The following is a 23,220-nucleotide window of genomic DNA, read 5'->3' on the forward strand; positions in this document are numbered from 1 at the left end:
GGTGATGGGAGCCCCGTATAAGCTACCTGCTTTTTGCCAAACGCCCAGCACGATCATGTAAATGCGGTGGCGGTGATATCGTTCAACGAGAATGAAAGTGGAATCAAAAGAAACAAAAAAAAAAAAAAGAATATCAAACGACGAAGGCAACAGGAAAAAAGAAGGCAAAGGATCAAGTGCCACAAATCGTCTGAGGTCTGATGACGGACCACGAGGAACAGGACATTTGAAAGAAAAGTTTTACGCACGCATGCGTAGCGTAGTCTGGTTCTTGTCTGCTGTAAAAAGAGGTTTTCCTTGTGAAATGGTACTATACGTTTACGTTATGCTAATGCATGACACTTGACACCTGTCATTAAAGTGTGATCGCACACTTGTAGTAGATTATTATTAGTGATTTTTTATTGCTTTTCTTTTTTAAAGCTCAATAAATCAGAGTTATACAAGTTGTTTTACTTCATTTTGTATTTTATTTATTTGAAACGTAATAAACGGTTAAAAATTCCACTTGTCGCATCATGGTGCGCAGTAAGTGGCCGCTAGGGGTTGATATCATTTGACAACTATTTGGCTTTTTTTTCTAGTGAACGTGCCATTTGGCTGTTTGTAAGCTTAAATTCGATCTGCATAAATATGTGAATTCTTGAAAAAGCACTTGTTTATCAAAAAGATACAATTTTTATTTTTAGTTTTTTTTTTCTTGTCATGTCTAGCCTAAGGCAAAGTGTTTTTTTATTTATTTTGTTAAGATCGGACAATCTGGCACCTAATATTTTGCCAAATATGTCAATCGGAAGTGAAGATCGGATCACATGATCCGATCACGCTACCTGAGTTTCTTTATTAGATCGTTCTAGACCAACAAAAAACACGAACCACGCCGCGCCGCCGAAGAAATACCATGAAAGGAGAGCATACCTCTTTTCGAAAGGTAAATGAACTGATGTTGAAAAGTGCACGTAGCAACATTCTCCGGATCATCAAAGAGGGCGCTTTGTCCGCTTATTATTTGGCATGGGGCAATTTGGTAGTTTTTTGTTCTTGCTCTACAAAGGAAATTCCTGTTAATCATTCCTCCATAGGCTGATTCTGCTAGGCTGTTTTTTTCTCTTAATTTTTTTTAGTTATTTCAAGAGAATTTTAAACACGGAGGAAAAAAAATATTTAAAGTTGTTAAGCATCTTTACCACAGATCAAAATTTGAGAGATTTATTGGTTAATAATGAATTCTTTGAATAGGGGCATACCTATAAACATGCACGTACAAAACTGACTACGATCAAAGACTATACAACAAATCGATAAAACGAAGATACATAATTTTCAAATGCCTTGAAGCATGTTTTGTGGGTGACTAATACTAATATTGGGCTGGCGACGCTTGTCTTTGCGCCATTGAAGACCTTTAGTATAGATTTTGCAAAAACAAATAAATTGTGATTTTGTGATGAAATACATAAAACTACTATCAGAAATCGTTTTTCTGCGAAACATGATTAGTCATTTTTGGTAAATGTAAATTTGGTATTTGAAAGCTTCTCCTGTTGCTAACCGCACTTATGTTGCGAAATGAGATAAGACATTTTTATGTAGGTATAGTATGACGTTAAGAAATATCTCAAGCAAAGAATTTATAGTAAATTGAATGCAAACTTTGGTATTTGGTCTTGATAATGTTTACCAAGAACAAGAATAATCGACGTAGGTACATACATGATATGAATATCCCCTTCAATTGAGTAGCTGACACCTGCTATAACAAGATAAATAAGTACACTTTTGGAGTGACGATCCTAGTGACTAACAACTCATTACCATTTCGATGTGGATGTCTTATAAGAATGCAAGAATGAAGGTGAGCTGCAATTTTCTGCAGAGTCCGAAAGACTTAGAAAAAAGAAAATTAACCTTGCAGATTTGTATCAGGCAGTCTAACTAAGTTACGGCTTGTTAATTGTGATTTTGACAGATAGGTATGATTTTAGCTATTTTGATCTTGAAGAATGTATAAGAGCTTGTGCAATTCTAAACGTGAAGCTTTTATAGGGGGCGCTGATTTCGATAATCTCCTGGTCCATTTAATTTTTATTTGATGGCTGCCACCAAAGAAAACGCACGTTCATGTATTTTTATATGGCCCGCGTTACTCATTGAAAATAGATAAGTGACCCGAGCATCCCCTATAAAATGGATGTGACGTTACAATTTATTAGGTATTAGAGATAGAAACAAGCGGATAGGAAAATTGGGATGATTTCTTGTTTTCGTTTATATTTCGGGACATATTTTACTAATTTCCAAATTGTTCTACTTTAGCAAACGTGAACTACAACATAAACCGTCCTTCAAAACATTTCAATTGTGACGATGTCAGATCTTGTAGAAGCTGTGTTTTCGTAAAAATTATGCAAAAGTGAAGCAAACATTTTTCACGAAAACGCTCAAATCAATATAATTGTTTCAAACTATTTTTTTTTTTTTTTTTTTTTTTCAATTTTTAATTCATTTTTATTTTTCATCAACTTAAAACTATCTTAAAGCTAGACAAAAATTCATAAAAACTAGCCTACTTATCAATTACTTACAACTAACTTACTGGCCCTATACGGGCACTCTAAGTTATAATTCAATTTTCTTAATACTAATGCCTTTCGGCCTTATAACTATTTTTATACTAATATTTCAATGGTTTTTATTTTTCACCAAGAAATAATTTTAAAAAAACTTGGAATCTTATCATTTTTTTTTTTTCTTATTTTAAAAACTTACAAACTAATTAAAACTACTTACAAACTAATTAAAACTACTTAAAAACTAGAACAGCCACAGCAATCAATTTTGTATTTTTTGTATTTTTTTGTATTTTTTGTAATTATGTTTTTTTTTAGTTTTTTTGTTTTTTTTTTGTATTTTTTTTTTTTTTTTTTTTTTTGTGCCACCCCAACTGTCCCTACTTAAAACTAAACACCTAAAACTATGTAAGCCGGCCAAGGCATAAAAACAAAGACCACTTTAACTATTTACACTATTATGAAGCCACCAAAACTGGTTCTCCTGCCTTACCCTATCTCTTCGGTCCCGATCGGACACAGTCCTACTGAACCGAAGACGCCCTTCTCCGCCTAATGCGAGGATGTCCCTGTCATACAGCAGTCGCCTGTCCACGGTTCTTCGCCCGACGTGGTAGATTAGCGGAACTGCCAATCTATCCTGTACAAGCCCCCGACTATCTAAATAGAGGAATGCCTCAGGCGGAATATAGCCGCTTAAACACACACTCTTGAAGTATTCGTCGTTAGGGTAGTAAGCCCCAAAAATGTAGCTATTTGAAGAGGCCATCGCTCTTGAAACGTGGCCACGAACAAGCTTCAGCATAAAGTTATCAATTCTATTTATGTTGGCCCTATTGTATAAAACCTCATTGGAATAATAATGCGTGTAATCAGATTCGGGTGTTCTGTGCAGACCAAGGCAGCGTCTAAGACACTGCCTCTCAAACACCCGAAACTTTTCCATTTGAGATGGAGCAACGTTGAACCACACAGGGCATCCATAGACAATCATCGGCCGGATAAGGGCCATGTAGCAAATCACCTTAACCCTGGTGTCAAGCCGACTGCTATAAAACAGCCGTTTCGTCAGGGCAAAAGCTCTCCTAGCTCTGGCCAGAGCAGTATCCATATGTCTATTGACTATTCCATAGCATTTATCCCAACTCATTGTTACCGAAGGAAAAAAAAAGATGCTAAGTTACAGTAGGTTTTGTGGTTTCACTTTGTGTTAAAATTCTACTTACTTCGAAGTCTCTTAGAACATTGCTAGATTTACTCTTGTTAATTAGCTGGCTATAGGCAACTTTAGTAATACCAACTTTTTACAATTCACGAGCCGCCAATTTTAACGCACATTTTTGCAAATTTAGTCACTTGTGGGTAATGTTTAAACGACATGAGCTGAAAAACATCGTCGCACGGCAATAATCGGCTGATGAAATGTCGGCATAATATTATGAACCACCACCTTTTATGGGATTTTATAGCTGGGTCCACACTAGGTTAATCAACACGTTCAACATACGTTCCAAATCGACATACTGAACAGTTTAACAATTCTAAATAATTCTAATTGATGCATATACACATCAATTGACCCAGTTTGGAAGGGTTTAACTATTTATTATGTTATTATGTCGATATAAACCTAGTGTGGAAATTATTAAATGAAATTTATTCGCAAATGAACACAAAATTCGCTGGTATTAGGTCAGTTTATTTCCAGTACACTCATAAACATACGTTTTGCACTCATAAATTGTATTAGCTCTCATAATTTTCACTGATATTCTTTTGTGAATAGGCTTATTTGGTTATTAGCATCTAAAGTAATGAAAGCTAGGAGACGGCGTTCTATGCCAAGTATAAATTTTTGATTTCTAAACCGGTGATTTGATAGTAATAATTTATACATAAGATTTCTTTTAACAGACGTTTTTAAATCAAGATCGGACTTTTATTATTTCTTACTAAGAACCTCGTCACATAAAAAGCGTTTTTAACACCGAGTTGAGATTATTTTTTATTTTTTTTTTTTATATATGTAGTTAGATTTAAATAAGATATCTATTTTTTAATCTTTCTAATTTCCACGAGATAAAGGGGTAATTTCATAATATCTCATTTATTATTCAAAGTTATAGTTACTAGAAGCTTATATTTTGTATAAATGTTTTAAGATATTGTGAAACAAGTGCTTTCTAGATTGATAATTCATAAAAGTAATTGTAAGGCCATTTGCCAGATTGACTGTTATAATGATTTAAGGATGACTAAACTATAATAGCAAATTTATGAAAAAAGTAGGAAATATAAAAGAGTAAACAAAATTTTTCTTACTTACGTCATTTTTTCGGATTTTGAAACCAAAAACATATTGTTTTTTCCTTTAGAAAAGCTATAACAAAATGAGTTTGAAAATTTTTACTTTTTCAGTTTTTCCAAAAAGTATCTTAAGTCTCTCGGATTATAGTTTTACTTACCTCATCATCTTGCCCTTCAAATTCCTTGATTGAATTTTGTTCAAATAGTAAATCATTCCCCGTACAAATTCTGGCAGTTTGTTTTCTTCCTTTAATTGGGTGCTGTTATGATCTCGATGTCGTCGGCATAATAAGCTAACTCACAACGTATTTGCTTCACCCTAGTGACCCGCCAGTGGGGTTTACCGGGTTAGCCTCAGAAACCGCCGTCAAGCCTCCCGGTTTTGCAATGTTCAATTTTTGAGCCGAATCAATTACTATAGTTGTTTTTACACTTTCTTGTACCTAGAGTTTTCCCTTGAACATGGAAGTACCAACTGAGTGTTTCATTTTTTAAGAGATGGTATTTAATTCGATCAAGCTTTGTCATACAAATTTGTTGTTTTACGAAATGGTTAACTTTCACAAAAGGTTAACAAACATACCTATTGTTTTAAATCATTGCATTCATACCCCGGTATGTAGTTTAAAGAGGAATCTGTCACAGTGAGTTAAATTGAGTACTTACATAAATGGTTTCGTGCGTATTTTATCATTTGCCCAATCTGTAAAAACATTGAAATTAAATTAATAAATAAAATATGTAGAGGAGAAAAAGACAAATCAAATTCAAATTTAGATTTATTGAGACTTATTTTTGATTACATTAAAGTACTTATGTTTGAAATACATTAGTATATTTAAAAAAACTGACTTAGAATTGGTCTAGCTTTAACATTTCAATAATTAAATTGATATACTTGTTAATTCTATAATATGTTAAGGTAAGAAACTTATATAGTATTAGGAATAACTTTAGTGCTGCTCAAAGGCACTTACAAAATTTACAAAATGTGTAGGTTTTCTTAAGAGGAGAAAAAGACAGAACAGACCGTTTTGACAAAAACACATTTGACAGTTTTCACAAATTTTTCCTAAACTGTATTGATTTGAAATCAAGTAGGTATAGAAAATCCTGTTCTGAATTGTTCTAAAAACTCAAAGAAGTTTTTCTTTTCTGTTCCGAACAGTTCAGGAACAGAGTCAATAAACAAAACCAGTAATTTTATCTATTTCTGATTACATTTTGTCATTTTTATGTTATCGGTCAAAAGATTGAAATTAATAACATGATTCAAACTATATACTTCTTTGCCCTCGTGATAAATTTTAAAGAAGCGATTAAGCATGATTTCACTATCATAAGTGTGGGACGTCATAGCGATAGCAGCTTTATTTTCGTAGTAAGTTTTTAATTGAACTTGTTTTGTCACACATTTTGATAACGATTTGTTTTTTAACCATTCATAAAAAAATGGTAAAATCTATCAGCAAATTTATCGTTTGGATGATTTATGATTTTCGTTTCAAGAATATAGGTTATCAATCAATATGAAGTACATACACTTTGCGCCACTGCTATAGAACATATCATTTTTGTTTGAGATATTGAAGCAATTAGTAATTTGGCAGATTTTTTGTTTTTTTCAAATTTTTTCCCCTTAGTTTCAAAAATTTTTTATACATTTAATTTGATTAGGTACACAGTATTTAATTTAAGTTTAACCCTTCTAATTGATGTTAACGATATCATAAATAATTTTAGCATTGTAAATCATCGAAAGTTTATGAAAGAAACAATGTAGATAATTTCTTCTGGTTTTTATCCGTATTTGTGTGTTAGGTCACTATGGCGTATGCGTAATTTTTTTTTATATTTTTCTTTTTCAAATGATGTTGATATTAATGTTCTCCCACATAATGACAGTTTTACGTTTAGGAAATTAATTTTTGGATTAGAATCAATAATGCCCAATATTAATGAAAATGTACTGCTAAATTATAAGTTAAGAAGAGCAAATTAACAACAAAGAACTTCTTTTAAATTTATTTTAAATTACTTTATTCTATGGCCTTTCACGGTGATTCAAAAGCCATGACTTTTCAAAAGTTGATTAGTGCGAATAAAAAACAAACCTCATTTATATCCTTCACTCAGTTCGATTTCAAAAATGTCATGAGTTTTAGGTCATCGTGTAGTAACGCACTTACAACGTGTGTCAATTGCGCTAAAAAGTTGGTTAAATTTGATCACATGGATAAATTTTGCACATTACATTAAATTTGACCAGTTCCGAAATTCGTTAAAGTCTTTAATACTAGCTGAAGATCCTAACCTTATAGAAGAAAACTTGTTAGTTGTGAGCTATAGCGATACCATTCCATGAAATAAATGAAAACACATATTCAATGAAGTAAAACTTTTGAAACATTTAATTTTAAAAGATAATTGACAAAAACTTAAAACAATAATAAATCCATATCACAAGACTAGGAACGGAATTCATAGTCGTTGCTCAAGTTCAGATATTCCTCAACTTAGCATTCCCTCAAGTAATGTCATTATTCGCAGCAAGAATAGAGCGATCCACTTGAGTACAGTAAAATCTCGACTTGAGGAAAAAAATGTTCTCAATTTGACAACGTATATGTCATATGAAAATATATTTTTTTTAATAATTCTTCATGGATTTGATTTTGTTTTTGTTGTGATAGACGATATTAAACATTTAATCGTTAGAACAGTTTTATGAAAAAAAAAATTTTTTTTTCAAAAAAATTGGTATGCTAATAAAAAGTAGTACAGTTGTGGTCCAGTATAACGAATGATATAATGTCCAGAGTCAATTCGTTATACATATTAAAAATTCGTTGTATAGAACACATAGGTATGTAGATAGAAAGAACAATTGTATTTTTTATTGTTTTACTTCGTATACTTCACTTGAAAGAGCAAAAAAGAGCGCCACAAAACGTAAAACAACAAAAATCGGAATAAAAATGCGAAAAAAAACACTTGAATAATGGAAAATTGTGTATGTATCTTCCAATATTATCATTTACATACGTCTTAGTAGATATTGACACATTTAAAGTCAAGAATTCCTTTCAAATTTTCTGATATTCTTGATTTGTTCGTTATACTGTGGTAATAAGTTAAAAGAGCTTATGTCGACATAAGTGAAAATCGATTTTATTTGCTTAACATGTTCACTTTCACCTTTTGTTCAGCTTTGGTTTAGTCTGGGTCTCATTTCTCTACGCAAAATATAAACCGTTAAATTTAAAAAAATCATAGTAGCTTAAGTCTTTTTGGACAAAAACTGCATTTGCATAATAGCTTATGTATATGTTAAAATAAAGTCGTCCAAATCTTAAAAAGAATTTTTTTTTAAAAACAGCTTAAGTCATGACATAAGCTTTTATGACAATTTGAATTCAAATATATTCATCGCTTAGGTCAGCTTGATCCCTCTCTCATAGACCTTAACATTAGAATCCCACAATGTGAAATAAGGCGAAATATCGTCAACAAGATTTCACAAAAAACCAACGATAGATGGAACCTCCTAGAAACCTGCGGTCACACCAGGAAACTATGGCCGAACTTCGACGAGAAAAAATCTAATAAGATCTTACTACTTAGTAAGCCTTCTTTAAGATCCCTAATAGGCGTCTTAACGGGTCATAACCTACTAGGATACCACAAAAAGAAAATGGGGCTTTGTACGGATGATCTATGCAGAGGCTGCGGTAATGAGGACGAACAGGAAAACACTGTTCACTTCCTCTGTCACTGCCCAGCACTCTGTCGCACTAGGAAAAAATTCTTAGGAAACTACTTCTTTAATGAATTAGAAGAACTATCGGAACTCTCAGGCAATAGCCTACTGAACTTTGTCAAGTCCTCCAAATGGCTCGAACAACCATAGCATTCATAGGTTAACACTTTTTTTCATGAAGTTACAATACTTCAGGGTATCACAAGAGATCTACATTGATCTAAGTGTGACGGTAACAATATCAACTGTCAGCCCACATAACCTAACCTAACCTATCGCTTAGGTCAACATAAGCTATTTTAAACTTGTGGTCGAGTGAACCATTTGTGTTCTTATGTCGACTTAAGCCATTTTAAAAAATTGCATTTTGAACCAAAACCAATTTTGCAAAACAGCTTAAGTAACATAAGCTGTTTTGTTCCTTGAAATGTCCGCCAAATTGTATACTTAAGTCAAAGTAATACATTTTTTCAATTGTAACGGTCGTTCCGAACGTTTTCAAGAAAAAATATACATATATGGAAATTAAGGGTATAACAAGCCTGTATCCTGAAAAAAAAAATTGTTAGTCTAGCGGCAACAGTTTAAAAGTAATCACAAAAAAAGTACAAAAAAATCATGTCCACAAATTTCATTTGCTTATATGTATACTGAAAAATGATAAAAATTGACTTAAGCTCTTTTAACTTATTGACACAGATATAGAATGCCTAATGGACTTGAAAAAAGTGTACGTAATATCGATAATTCGTTATATCGGCATTCGTTATACTGGACCTCCACTCCACTGTTGACACAAATAAAAACAAATTAAAAAAAAAAAATAATTAAAATAGACATGCGGACAGACAGACTTTTACTTGCCCTATAATATCTAGATGTCAACCAAAATGCTATAAAAAAGGATCAAATTTAACTGGGATAAAATTCAACCAAACCTTAAACGCAATTTAAAACATTCATTTACTGTTAAAACTGCAACGATTTGAATTATATTTCAAAATAAAACGACATACAATTTCTGCTTCCGTTTCCAAAAATCCATTCACAATTGCCAATTCACAATAACAAAAAACATAACCCACTTTGCTATGTAAACCCATTTCCAATTTGACTTTTTGCATCTGTCACAACTGTCAGAACTTTTGCAAAAAAAAAAATTATTCACGAATACAAACAAAAAAAAACCGAAAATCAAACAAGAAACAACCTCGCGCAACGTGCTTCAAATGAAATAAATAATATATAATTTTTTTTTGTTTACTTTCTTCTCGTAAACGTCGCAACCGCTGCTACTTTTTTTAGTAGCTCCACCTGTTCTAGCTTCTAATAATTCTAAAGAAAAATCAAAACCAAGAGTTGTTTGGGAACAACCAAAGTGACGCACAAAACTAACAACAAAAAGCATTCCATGACTACGCAATTAAAATAATCTTCAAGTACAGATTTTCTCAAATCTCTAAGAACTAAAGAAAGACAAAAAAGGGCTAATTTTATATATATTTTTTTTTTGTTTTTACGTAATAATGTTTTTTTCTATATAAAAAATTAATTAGTTTTGAATTTAATGGCTTCAAATGCTTTTGTTGGAAAATTAATTGCCAGTCTAGTTTTATCAATCGTTCTCTATTACTTCTTCTGGGTGTTCGTTTTGCCTTTCATGCTCATTGAAGAGGGTAAGTGCTCACTACACTATTCTCCTTATATTCCATTTTCATTGTATTTTAATTTAAACAAAAATTCCACTTCTGCTTTTTTCTCTTTAAATGAACTTATTGTGATTGTGAACAATTTCAATTCACAGATAATATTATACATTCGTTCTTTTTGCCGCTGCAATACGCTTTTGCTATTCCAGCTGCCTTTGGCGTTTGTTTCGTTGGTGGACTATCAGTCTTTACATTCTATCACATATGGGATCACGTTAGTTTCTTTTAAAACGGAGAAGAAGACGAAACTTGTTTCTTTTGAGAGATGAGAAACTGTTACATTAAATTAAGAGACAATTAATAACAAAATTTAGAAAGAATAGAATCATGCCACCTCAGTGGTTAGTAATTGGTATTTCGGGAATAACGTGCGGCGGGAAGACTTCATTGGCATTAAGTTTGCGTGATTTCTTTATAAATCGCCGAACTTCACGTCTTTGGAATTCCAAGTATGTCATTAGTGATGTACAATTGATAAGTCAAGATGACTATTTCCTACCTGTCGATGATTTGCGCCACAAATGGGTGGAAAAGTTGAATGCCATCAACTTTGAAGTACTAACTTCTTTAGACATGAAACAAATGTTATCTGACATCACATGGACAATGAAAGGACGCTATTTAGCTGTGGATAACTCGTCAACGACAACTCCACCAGATTACTTAGCCGAAATAACGACATTCCAAAATGCAACTAAACTAAACATTCTCATTATCGAAGGCTTCCTAATATTCAATCAGCCAGAATTGCTGCAGATTTGCCAATTGAAGTTCCATTTCCATTTGCCTTATGAGAAGTGTTTTGCGAGGCGGGAACTGCGGACATATGATCCACCTGATGTGACTGGGTATTTTGAGATGTGCGTTTGGCCGTTTTATGAGAAGAACTTTGCTGAGTTCAGGGAGCGAAAGGATTTGATTATACTGAATGGCGAAATGTGTAAAGATAAGATATTTAAATATGTTTTGCAAAGGATTAATGTATATTTGAGTGAGATGATGACAAGTCCATGTTTGATGGATCAATAGGTTTTTTTTTTTTTGTCGATAAGTCCCTTGTCATTATTTTGTTGTACTATGAATCCTGAAAAAAGGCATAAGAGATAATTTACTGACGGCAAAGTGTTGGCTGAATTTTTTAAGGACTTTTACGTCAGCTTTAATCTTTGTTGTGTTTTTTTTTTTCAAGGATTCATAATACACAGTATGAAAAAGGGCTTTAAAATGGATTTGATTAAGCTTGATGCTTATCTATTCCATTTTTATTATTAATTTTTTTTCTAAGATTTTTAGGAGGTTTATACTTTTGTAACAATCAATCAATAGACAGCGCAGGTGCTGTGTTTTGAAATTAAAAAAAAACCTTACACACATTTTACATGATGTCTACACTACACTCATGGTGGCAGCATGTTTAACTATTTTTTTTTTTTTCCTTATTAACTTATAAGTAATTTATCATCAGATTAATTTTAATTTATAATGTTTATAATTATAATAACACACACAAATTAAAGCAAAGAAAAAGGCTATTAGAAAATAATAATAAAATTAATATTATATGTACGTAATCATTATTGTTTTTTTGTGTTTTATTTCAAAAATAGGAAAAGAAAATAACGAATTGAAACTATCATCAAGCTGATAAGAGAGATAACCTAAAGTGAATTGAGATAATTAGGTAAGGTAGGTTGTTTTTGTGTTGTTTGGTTTTAATGATGTCGTCATATAAGTTTATTTTTGTTCATTTGAATTTTTTCAAGGACGTTAGTAAAACAAACAAAATATAATAAGCAATTAGTAGTTGCTAATTATGAAAAGGGGGAAAATGTTTATTTTTTTTTTTTGGTTTACTGATGACAAGTTTAAAATTATTGATGGAAAGCAAATATGCGGCAGAATTTTTAATTGCTTAACCCCTTAGCAAGGTAGAAAAGTTGCAACAAATGTTGAAATAAAGATATGTAGTTCTGAAATTATTTGTTTCTAGATTCACATTCATCTAGTTTTGAATTGAACTTAAACGACAACGAATAATAATATCTATAATATCTACAGCATAAATAATGTTTTTTTTTTTATTTTTTATACAAAAAATACAGGATTAAAATTAACAAAATTAACCATTGGCAGGATTCATTTTGGCTCCATATAGGACGTTTTTCTTTTACCAATAACAAGGAACAACATTACAGCTAAGTTAACGAAATAAGTAATTTGATGCCAATGAGCATCTTAATAATTTGGACAAAACATTGCCCAAAATGCAAAAAAGTAAAAAAAAAACGAATTTTCCAATCTCTGGTAATTTAAGCCCTTAAAGACTAATAATTTTTGGAAAACCGATGTATCGTCATTTAAAGCTTATAAAATGTTCAATTGTCTCTCTGAGCCAAATAGTTTTCAAGATATGGTTTTTCGAATAACGTGAATTTCATCGAAATCCAAAAATGTTTTCATCCAGTGCAGTTCGTTGCAGTATTTGTGCATGTTGTTTGGATATTGACTTTTTGAATATACAATTTTTAAACATCGAGGGTTGATCTAAGATTTTTGATAGCAGAACATTTTGCATGGGAGCTAAAATTAGCTTTGCGGCTTAGCAGAAAAACTATTTTGGCTCAAAACTGAAGTTACCTTAAAAATTGCAATGATATGAGACGATGGTTTTTATTCATGTTAGTATATTTCACTGAAACATTAATTTTTTTTCAAACAATAAATTGAAGTTTACATGTATTCGACATTATTTCTGCGCAAAATTACAGTATAAATACAGATTTTAAGGACTTAATTACATGACAGAAATTTTACTTTCCAAATACTAGAGAGTATTGTATAAAATATACTATTGGCGTTTTTTTTCTGACTTATTTGAAGACCTAAGCTAAAAAAATATATGAAAACCTAACTCCAAATATGCAAAAAAAAAAGTCCAAATTTTTTTAGTTAGGACCTTTACGAGATTATGGGCAGCATAATATGCCCTTAATTATGAAAGTGTACTAAGTCACTCCTAAAAATGGCCTCAAATCTAGCCTTAAAATAATTATTATTTAAGGGGTAAAGTTTATTTGAAAGCGAAATTGCAGTAAATAAACTTCTTTATTGCTCCTCTAGTGATTTCATAAAAGAAATATAATTATATCGTTATAAGAAAATTATTATGTAAGTTTTTCTTTAAATAATGCAAAAAGTGACTTAGTCCACTTTCATAATCATGGGCACATATGTTCTACATGGCCAGCCCATAATCGGGAACTTAATTTCCTTATATAGGACTCTCTACGGGACGCGGTCTTTGTATGTAATGTCTGGTGTCCTTCTCAAGATATCCTCATATCTAGAATCGAGTGTGTTCAACGCCGTTTCCTCCGTTTTTCTTTTAGATGGCCCATCCTTGGAACGATCCTTTATTATAACCTTAATATCAAAACCGCATTCATTCGATAAACGAAGAGAAATACCCGAAAGTTTTTATTCATCGATTTCAATTGACTGCTCTATCTTTTTCCACACGGGAATGTGAATTTTAATTTTTCCGGGATGAAACTTGATTACGTGATACTCACAATAGCTATGATTGTGAATGCGTTTTCCATAAGAAGCTTACTACTCTCGGATAACTTTCATGTCCAAGCTGGACAGCTGGAACTGCAAGTGCTCAAGTATTGCAATGAAACTACATGTTTTTTAGTTTTTGTGCACATCGAACATCATTATTGTAATCCCTGTACCAATAAATGAATAACTCGGATTGTGTTGGCTTCCGTGAAATATAACAAACTATAATCCCAACCTATGGTAGAAACACATACTAGTTGTCATTGTTTCCCTTAATTTAACCTTTAACCGGTCCAACCAATTTTATTCATTTTTTTTTTTTTTCAAACACATACGCCACAGTGATCCATTTAGTTAAATATAATTAAAGCAACCAAGTGATAGACTGACTTTAGTTTGGTGGGTAATACTGATGTAACTGAAATTAAATATACTTACCTTATATATTTTTACCCTAACATAAGGCGTAAAAAAATATCTATGTATTATATTTTTTGCAATCTGTTTAAAAATTTCCGCTTTTTGTTCGAGTATCAACCAAACTGACTTCCTGATACTGCTTACATTTCATTCGAATTTACCTACGCCCATTCGGTCTGATCTACAATATTTTGTCCAGCTAACAAAACCCAGAGGGACGGCGCAGTAGAGGAAGACCTCGTCTGATGTAGCGCAACCAATTGGAAGGGGACCTCAATCAACTTGGCGTGCGCAACTGAGAGCAGCAAGCTAAGGATAGAGCTGGCTGGCGAAGCTTGTTGGTTGAGGCCCAAATCCACAGCGGATTGTAGCCGCCTTACGGCGCTGGTCACCCTAAGTAAGTAAGTAAAATTGTCGGAGCTAACCTTACGGCAAAGCTTTTCAATTTATTGGGAACTAATGATTGAAGATACTTTTTCTACACGTTGGTAACATTTTGAAATAGTTAAATAAAATTTGTGAAAAAAATATAGCTATTAATTCATCTTGGGAGTAAGAGTAACTCAATTCAAATAGAACAGGCTCAAAGAGGGGTTCATTCATTTAAAATAAAATAATAACTTACCTTAAAATATAAACATTTCTTCGTCGATCCGTTAATTTAAATATATATTTTTTCTTCCGTGTGATTCTTCAGTCATGGATCATGGTATTTTGAGTATAAGTTTGATTTCTTGTTTTTTTTTTCTTTAAAGAAATTCGGCGTTCAACTGTTATCCCTTCCACTCAAATGCAAGCCAAAAGATTGTTTTCAATCCAAAAAGTTAATATTGCAAAAAAAATTAATTTCAAATTCAATTCAAAACAACTATTCAATTATAACTAACATTTATAATTATTATTGTTTGCCATATAGCATTTTGTTTGTTTTTGTTTGGTTTGTAACACAAATTTTGCTTACATATTTTGTTTGTATATAATAATTATATTCCTAATTGATGTTTTTTTCTTCTCTTTTTTGTTTAGTGTTATAATTGGTTATTATTTCATATAATTATTTTTATGTATAGTGTAACTTCGCTATTAATGAACTATATATTTTGAAATGATGTAAGCTTATGGATTTAAGCTACAATAATATGAGAAACAGGCATAAACAATCACCGGAAAAGTTGAGAGGGCAGAAGAAGAGGAAGGAAGGACCAACATAAAAAAAAGTCAAGCAACTGTAATTAAAAAAAAGATGGTTAATTAAATTCTTTAAAAACAACAAAACGCACTCACCTATGAACGATCGCAAAAAAATACCATCAAATAAATAAAACAGAAACAAAGTGCATTTGCACATCGAGCAGCGTCAGGGAAAGATATAAACTTAAAAGCCTACATCACTGTGGATTCGGGTAACAGTGGGGGAAGATTAATGGTGGCGTATGAAGAATGCGTGTGTTACTATAATCGAAACAAGCAGGATCTACATATATTTCATTTTTAAATTGCGTCCCAGTCAATTTGAGTATTATACACTTCATCCTGCAGCCACAAAGTGTAGTTCGACTTGAAGTTATCCGTCAGTTCGATCTTCTTGTCCCACCATCCACTGTGACCGAAGAAAGCAAAATCAGCGTGCGATAGAATTTCATCGTTGGGGAACACGCCATCATTGGCTTCATTGTATTGACTCTGTCCTACGGTATTTGGATCGCTTCCGCCACCCCCGCCCATGCCATTTCCCATGATTGCATTTTCAGCATTTGCTGTATTGCCATTGCTGCCTGCGCCACACTTTTGCATTGCCTCTGGATATCGACGTAAGTTGAAACGATCAACGCACGCTCTCAATGTGCACTCTTCTGCTTGGAAATCCCACGGACGAGACTCCAAGTCATTACCGAAAGCCCAATCGTCGTTCAAACGATGTCGCACTTTGGCATAAATTGCACTCATGGTCTTCATGTTCGATTTCCTCCATTGTCTACCCAAGTACTTGGTCTGCATTTTAAGCAACTTCAGGACGTACAACTGCATCATAGCGTGACGCACTTTGAGGGTTTTCTTTAGAATAGGTGCCGATTTGAACACCACCAGCATCATCACCCGCGAATGCTTCCATTTGATGAGTTTGTTGAGAATACGCAGTAGATTGATGCAGGAGAACACATTACGCCAGGAATACGCCAAAGAATTATCACCGTAGACCACACTTTCGCCACAGGTTAGTTCTGGTTGTTCGCCAATGACACACGATGGAAAATCCAACAAAGGAATGGCATTTTCTGAGCTAACATATTCAGTGATGGTTTGGTTGAAGAACTTCAACACTAATGGTATGCAATTGGCGAATACCAAGTGCTGTGACATGAATTCAAACTGATAAATATGATTGATCTTGAAATGCTTGAGATAGAGCAGAATTATTGCTGATACTGCCTTGACAATGATTTCTTTGTGGCGGCTCACATCGTAGGCCAATCGAGTAGATTGGGTCAATGTCATAGGCATCTCTTTTGGCAGTACATCAGCCATGATATTGATGCTTTCAGTTTTCGATTTGGATGTTGGGGATGCTGCCAGCAAGACTTTCAGCAAGGCGATCATGTATTGAGGGAGATTCGGCAGGATAGCCTTTAAAATAAAATTTAAAGAATGTTATTAGCAATTTTAGGTAATAAACTGAAAAAAATGTTTTTCGGTAAGAGAATTCGTCAGCCCAAAGGTTGCATGTAATATGCACACGATAACGAAATATTCGAAAAAAAACATTATTAGTTTCTAGGGTCAAAAAAAAAGATGAATGATCAATAAAATATTGGGATTTGCTACTCCAAGTGTCCAAGTGCCATCAGAAGAATTTCAAAAGACCCTTGGAAAGATTTTGCTGTCATAAGTGCACAATAACTTTCTCACAATCTTGAAGATTTTTGCAAATGTCAATCTTTTTCCTGATTCCTTATAAAAAGTGATACTTTTCGCGGATTTTAGGCAAAAAATAAATTAAAAAAGTATTTGCTTATTAAAAAAAATAGTTTGAAATTTTTTTCGCCAATTTCAACTGAAGCAGAATTTCAAACAAAACAAAAAGTTCAGAACCCTATAGTTCTGAAAAGATAGTTTTACATAAAATTTCTTAAATTGTATAAAATGTTTCTGCGCCAATTCTCAGCCGATTTTCGTTGAATTTGGAAAAAGTAATTTGATTACATACACTTCGCGTCACTTGAATAGAAACAACATTTTTTCTTTAGAAAATAGCGATTGGCGCTTTGGTGAGGTAACTAAGTAGATTTTTGGTTTTGCATTTTCAAAGAGGAACTTTAAACAAACAATGTTGTAAAAACAAAAAAACCCAAAACAGAAACCGTATGGCTTCTAGTTGCGTTTTTTCGCATTACCTCACAAAAAACAGTGTTTTTTTTGCGTCACTTGAATAGAAACAAGCTCTTAAATTAGATAAATATGATGAAAAATCATGGAAAACACTAATTATAGTAAAGCAATATTAAGCTTTGACATTATTTGCACATTATAACCAATTATGGGCTACGAGCTACCAATAGGCACCACAGAAAATGCATAAATAGAATTTAACATTGAAAATGCACTTCTACTGTACACAATCGTGGACCTAATTGGAGAAAGTGATAAAAGTGTTTGGTAACTTCTTACAAATTAAGAAAATGACATTTTCTACAATTTAAGGATTGAATAAGTGAAATAAACTTTCGTTTTTATCCGGAATGCATCTATTTTGTTTTTATTGCGTTGTTTTTTCTTGAACTATCCTTGTTCAATCTCTAAGACGTTCTTCCACGTTCCTAAACTTGCCAAGAGCTTCTACCATTATTTCTTTGTAAAAGTTAGCATCTGTTTTTGAAGCGTGAAGCTTTAATTTTGCTATTGCACATCATAAAAACAAAGCGTATTACTATAACACATTTTAGTGCCCTTTATTGGCGATGCCATAAAGGTTATTCTTTTATAAACCAATGAAATAGGGCTAATTTTAACGTGGTCCATCTGAGTTGGTATGTTTTCCTTTAAAAAACCACTCTTTACCTCACTACTTTTCAGTTCGAATGCAACTATAAAATAGTTAACTTTTTTGTAATCTTAGTAGAACTTAAAATGTTGTTATTTTGCATTTTGAGGCTTTTTTAATGTTGTGCACCTTTTATAACTTCCAGGATGGAACAAACCAACACGTTTCCATCGCACAAACACCACGTTTTTGACCGATTTTAGCGGCAAAGTGAAGAAAATTGCAGCTAGTTTTTAAGTTATTTTTTTCTCTGCTCGTGACTTGTCTTATTTTTTGATTTGATCACTCGTTTACGATATTTTAAAAATTATCTCATCCAAATTTGGCAAATTTTCCAATATCTTTCGCGATTTTGCATAGTGCAGGTGCATTTCCAATGTTAGCTGCTATTTATGCATTTTCTGTGGTGCCTATTGGTAGCTCGTAGCCCATAATTGGTTATAATGTGCAAATAATGTCAAAGCTTAATATTGCTTTACTATAATTAGTGTTTTCCATGATTTTTCATCATTTTTATCTAATTTAAGAGCTCGTTTCTATTCAAGTGACGCAAAAAAAAAACACTGTTTTTTGTGAGGTAATGCGAAAAAACGCAACTAGAAGCCATACGGTTTCTGTTTTGGGTTTTTTGTTTTTACAACATTGTTTGTTTAAAGTTCCTCTTTGAAAATGCAAAACCAAAAATCTACTTAGTTACCTCACCAAAGCGCCAATCGCTATCTTCTAAAGAAAAAATGTTGTTTCTATTCAAGTGACGCGAAGTGTAAATTAAAAATAACATGTTTTAGGGCAAGTATATGCCTAAAATCGATCTCAAAACTCAAGTGGAACGAACGCAGATATTTTCAGATCAAAGTCTCGAAATAAGGTTTGGTTCACAGATATGAGACCACAGTAATCAGGCCTATGCATTTAAGGAGAAAAAATTTGATATCATATTTTCGGATTTTCGCCAAAAAATCAAGGTTAACCCCTTGACTAAGAAAAGTACATTTTCAAAAATTTCCTCCGAATCCATCGAGTGAGATATCAAAAGAAAGGTCTCTTAAAGTTCTATTCATAGCTGAAAACCAAAAGTTTTTTGGAGGTCTAGTTGCTGATTTATTTACAATCGAAATATTTAAATATTTATTTTTTTTTAACATTCGGACGATCAAAAAATCAAAATAAGGTTTGGTTCACAAATATGAGATCACAGTAATCAGGCCTATGCATTTAGGGAGAAAAAATAAAATTTTATTTTTTTCGGATTTTCGCGAAAAAAATCAAGGTTAACCCCTTGCCTAAAAAAAGTACATTTTCAAAAATTTCCTCCGAATCCATCGAGTAAAACATCAAAAGAAAGGTCTCTTAAAGTTCTATTCATAGCTGAAAAGCAGAAGTTTTTTGGAGGCCTAGTTGCTGAATTATTTACAATCGAAATCAAGGTTAACCCCTTGACTACTAAAAGTACATTTTCAAAAATTTCCTCCGAATCCATCGAGTGAGACATCAAAAGGAAGGTCTCTTAAAATTCTATTCTAAGCTGAAAAGCAGAAGTTTTTTGAAGGCCTGGTTGCTGAATTATTTACAATCGAAATCAAGGTTAACCCCTTGCCTACAAAAAGTACATTTTCAAAAATTTCCTCCGAATCCATCGAGTGAGACATCAAAAGGAAGATCTCTTAAAATTCTATTCTAAGCTCAAAACCAAAAGTTTTTTGGATGTCTAGTTGCTGAATTATTTACAATCGAAATCAAGGTTAACCCCTTGCCTAAAAAAAGTACATTTTCAAAAATTTCCTCCGAATCCATCGAGTAAGACATCAAAAGAAAGGTCTCTTAAAGTTCTTTTCATAGCTGAAAAGCAGAATTTTTTGGAGGTGTGGTTGCTGAATTATTTACAATCGAAATGTTTTTATTCTTTTTTAACATTCGGAAGCAGATATTTTCGGATCAAAGTTTCGAAATAAGGTTTGGTTCACAGATATGACATTACAGTAGTCAGTTGCATTTAGGGACAACTAATTTTTTTTTTCGCGATTTTCGCGAAAAAAAATCAAAAATCAAAAAAAACTTTTATTCTCTAACTGAGGTTTATCTGACTATTAAAAAATTGGCCCTAAGTGTGTTTATTTTATTTTTAATTTTAATATTTTTAGTTTTAAATTGTAAAAAAAAAAGATTTATGGACAGCGGAAGCAAATAATAGTTTAAAAAAGGGTTTTATCCATATTTACAAAGAAGTTCATTAAATCCAAAATTGTTAAGTCAAAATTAATAAATTTTGAGGAGATGGTTCTTCACCATGTCCGTTTGAATCATTACTTTTGGGACACCCTGTACGCGCGAAACTACAAAACAATTTCATAGAAGGGCCCCAGATGGTTTTATCTGCAACACCTATTTAAAGCAAGCAGCTAATGTATGGGGGCGGCGAATGTCACATTATGCATACTTTGAAAACTGAAAGAAACACCAAAAACTCCGGATATTTGGGATTTTCCGTTCCTAATGTTTGTCGCAAGGACATTAGCAAAAAAAAGATAAAAAGAAATATATTTTCCGCATTCAAAACTGTCGCAAAATAAATCGGCAAGTTACCGTCGGACAAAGGGAAACCAAAAAACCGCAATCGCCAAAAAAAAAGTCTTGTAAGACAAAACAATTCTTCTTTTTCCCTTTCTATGGATTTAAATAATTATTTTTATTTTAAACTCTGATTTGCACTTTGCGGTTTTTATTATGGAAGTAACAGCATTTGAGTGTTGGCTTTTTAAAGAAAGACGTGGATAATGAATAGAAACTCATCATTTGTCAGTCCTGAACCTGAAGAGCCCCAAAGAAGTATTTATTTCCTTACCTGATAAAGAATCTCCGCCGGTGTCACCTGAATCTCATCTTCTTGTGTCGATATCGGATTCCTAGCAATTTCCTCTTCTTTCCTAATTTGTATATCAGCCAAACTTGTGTACATATGCTTTCTTAGCGTATTCACGCCTTCATGAATAGGTTGTGGCAACCCAGCCAAACTCTCATGATCATTAATCAACGAATAGCCAATGAACTTATTCCTCGATATATCGAGAAACTGATCAACATCTTTTTGTCGCACCTTCGGTGTCCATGGTAATCGAGTTGTAATATGAATTGGCATTTCATTGCGCTGGTTATTCCCAGGGCAACCATTATTACCAACACCAACATTACTGCCATTATTCGATGGATCATCGAATGGCCGAAAATATTGAGTGAGATCTTCTTCACCCTCACCCGATTGCAATTCCATATCCATTTGCTCTTGTTCATCAAGGAATCGCTGTTTAATCAAACTACGACGAAGGACATTGCGTTTAATATTTTGGTTGTCGAGTATGTCGGTTGCCGTGGCTGGTGGCGAACTTGCACGCATGCATTTTGTTATCTCCATTGTGTCCTCGGTATTTGGAGGAAGATCACAGCGCATTCTGTATTCATTCTTGAGATTCTTCAAGACTTCCATGCCTCCCAAACCAACCAGGGAGATCTTCCACAGAAGAAGGAGAACCTTCTTCATGGGAAAATGTGGAGCAGCTCCGCTGCAAAAGCGAGTGATCATCCCGAGGAGCTTTACAGACAACAACTCATCCCCAAAAGGACTATTGATTTCATTTACAAAGGATTCGGCAATGGCCTTATAATCCTCAGAATCTTTTTCTTTCTCGTCGCGAATTGTTTCTGTGATGATGTACAACACCGACAGAATGACTCTCAAATCTGTGGAGTCGGCCAAAGAAACGTTAGAGATCTTTATAGCCGCACAATCGGCCGACGCAGCCGAATCGATCTCCATATTCAAGAGATCAATGAACGAGGCAAAAACACCCAACTCATAGAGGACAATTACATTGTCTCTCGTATTCTGGTGTTGCTCTTCGTCCGATTGAACCTCTGCCCAACATCCCTGAGCTAAATAAAGAATGCAGCGAGCTGCTTGCATGCGGAATGTTCGATTGGAAACTTCCAATTGATCAATCAACTTCATTATAATTGATTTTTGTGTAGTAAAATCTTGTTTCTGCCAATTTGGCGGCAGATTGTACATTTCCATTTGATCTTCAAAAGCCTTAACATTCAATTGGAACTCTCCAAACTCTGTGTAACTATAAAGTTCGGCAATTTCATTTTGATACGAATCGACATCGCTATAAATGAAATCTAAATCGGGTCCATCGTAATTGCCATCGATATCGTGTGCCTCCTGTTCGAAGGAGTTGTTTATTGACGATAGCATTTCGTCTGAATTATTCTTCATTATTAGGCCACCAGCAGTAGCACAGTAGACCCCTTTTGTTTTTTGTGTGATTTGCAAAATGTTTGGGGATGCAAAAAAACTAAATTTTATTTGGGGCGTGTTTAGTGATTTAAAATCATTTTTCACAATTAGAAACCTTTTTCGTTGATTGAGGTAATGTTTGAATTCATTTATGATGGGGATTTATTGGTGAAACGAATTAAATTTTTATGATTTTTTAATAATTTTTAACAATGAAGAACAAATTTAAGGAAGATATTTCTTTCGAGAGTACAAAAAAATTCACTTTTTGACAAGAGTGTGGAATGTGTGGATGGTATTAGAGATGAACAGGGATGTTGGGAGATTTATAAAAGTGGATGGTATGTACTGCATTGCCGATAAATTAGGGTCAGAACAGATTGGCACTGCAAACATCACAAAATATGAGGGGTTTTTACGATTCGATGCAAATGGTCTTGTACATTGACCTATTATATTGACACTTGGCATCACGGCACCTAGTGGATAGCGACGGAACCCCGAAAGTTATATAGATTATTTTCGGATTTGCCGCTCAATGTAATTTCCATAAGAAA

General features: G+C 33.1%; 3 protein-coding genes and 1 long non-coding RNA gene across 4 annotated transcripts; 2 read left to right on the forward strand and 2 right to left on the reverse strand.

Annotated features, from left to right (window-relative positions):
• Positions 1-4,896: 4,896 nt before the first annotated feature.
• Positions 4,897-5,591, reverse strand: LOC129911631 (uncharacterized). Its single transcript, XR_008771681.1, has 3 exons — positions 5,461-5,591; positions 5,036-5,396; positions 4,897-4,950 (listed from the first exon to the last, which is right to left on the reverse strand). It is a non-coding gene; the product is annotated as an uncharacterized LOC129911631 (long non-coding RNA).
• Positions 5,592-9,780: 4,189 nt separating this feature from the next.
• On the forward strand, positions 9,781-10,575 carry LOC129911575 (uncharacterized). The gene is made up of 2 exons (XM_055989406.1): positions 9,781-10,313; positions 10,442-10,575. Exons 1-2 carry the CDS (start codon positions 10,205-10,207, stop codon positions 10,573-10,575), a joined length of 243 nt encoding a protein of 80 aa, XP_055845381.1. The 5' UTR covers positions 9,781-10,204.
• LOC129911574 (nicotinamide riboside kinase 1) lies at positions 10,550-11,396 on the forward strand. Its single transcript, XM_055989405.1, has one exon. The coding sequence runs from the start codon at positions 10,674-10,676 to the stop codon at positions 11,373-11,375; it is 702 nt and encodes a 233-aa protein (XP_055845380.1). The 5' UTR covers positions 10,550-10,673; the 3' UTR covers positions 11,376-11,396.
• Positions 11,397-15,403: 4,007 nt separating this feature from the next.
• Positions 15,404-22,939, reverse strand: LOC129910128 (striatin-interacting protein 1 homolog). The gene is made up of 3 exons (XM_055987395.1): positions 21,212-22,939; positions 15,615-16,955; positions 15,404-15,556 (listed from the first exon to the last, which is right to left on the reverse strand). Exons 1-2 carry the CDS (start codon positions 22,640-22,642, stop codon positions 15,822-15,824), a joined length of 2,565 nt encoding a protein of 854 aa, XP_055843370.1. The 5' UTR covers positions 22,643-22,939; the 3' UTR covers positions 15,404-15,556; positions 15,615-15,821.
• Positions 22,940-23,220: the final 281 nt, after the last annotated feature.

This window comes from Episyrphus balteatus, chromosome 2 (genome assembly GCF_945859705.1).
Source record: "Episyrphus balteatus chromosome 2, idEpiBalt1.1, whole genome shotgun sequence".
In the NCBI taxonomy this organism is placed as follows: Eukaryota; Metazoa; Arthropoda; class Insecta; order Diptera; family Syrphidae; genus Episyrphus; species Episyrphus balteatus.

Bases quoted from the DNA above. Each gene is read 5' to 3' on its own strand.
- LOC129911575 (XM_055989406.1), top strand. From the start codon at position 10,205: ATGGCTTCAAATGCTTTTGTTGGAAAATTAATTGCCAGTCTAGTTTTA. The intron at 10,314-10,441 runs GTAAGTGCTCAC...TTCAATTCACAG, and splicing joins TTTCATGCTCATTGAAGAGG to ATAATATTATACATTCGTTC.
- LOC129911574 (XM_055989405.1), top strand. From the start codon at position 10,674: ATGCCACCTCAGTGGTTAGTAATTGGTATTTCGGGAATAACGTGCGGC.
- LOC129910128 (XM_055987395.1), bottom strand. From the start codon at position 22,642: ATGAAGAATAATTCAGACGAAATGCTATCGTCAATAAACAACTCCTTC. The intron at 16,956-21,211 runs GTAAGGAAATAA...TTTATTTTAAAG, and splicing joins CGGCGGAGATTCTTTATCAG to GCTATCCTGCCGAATCTCCC.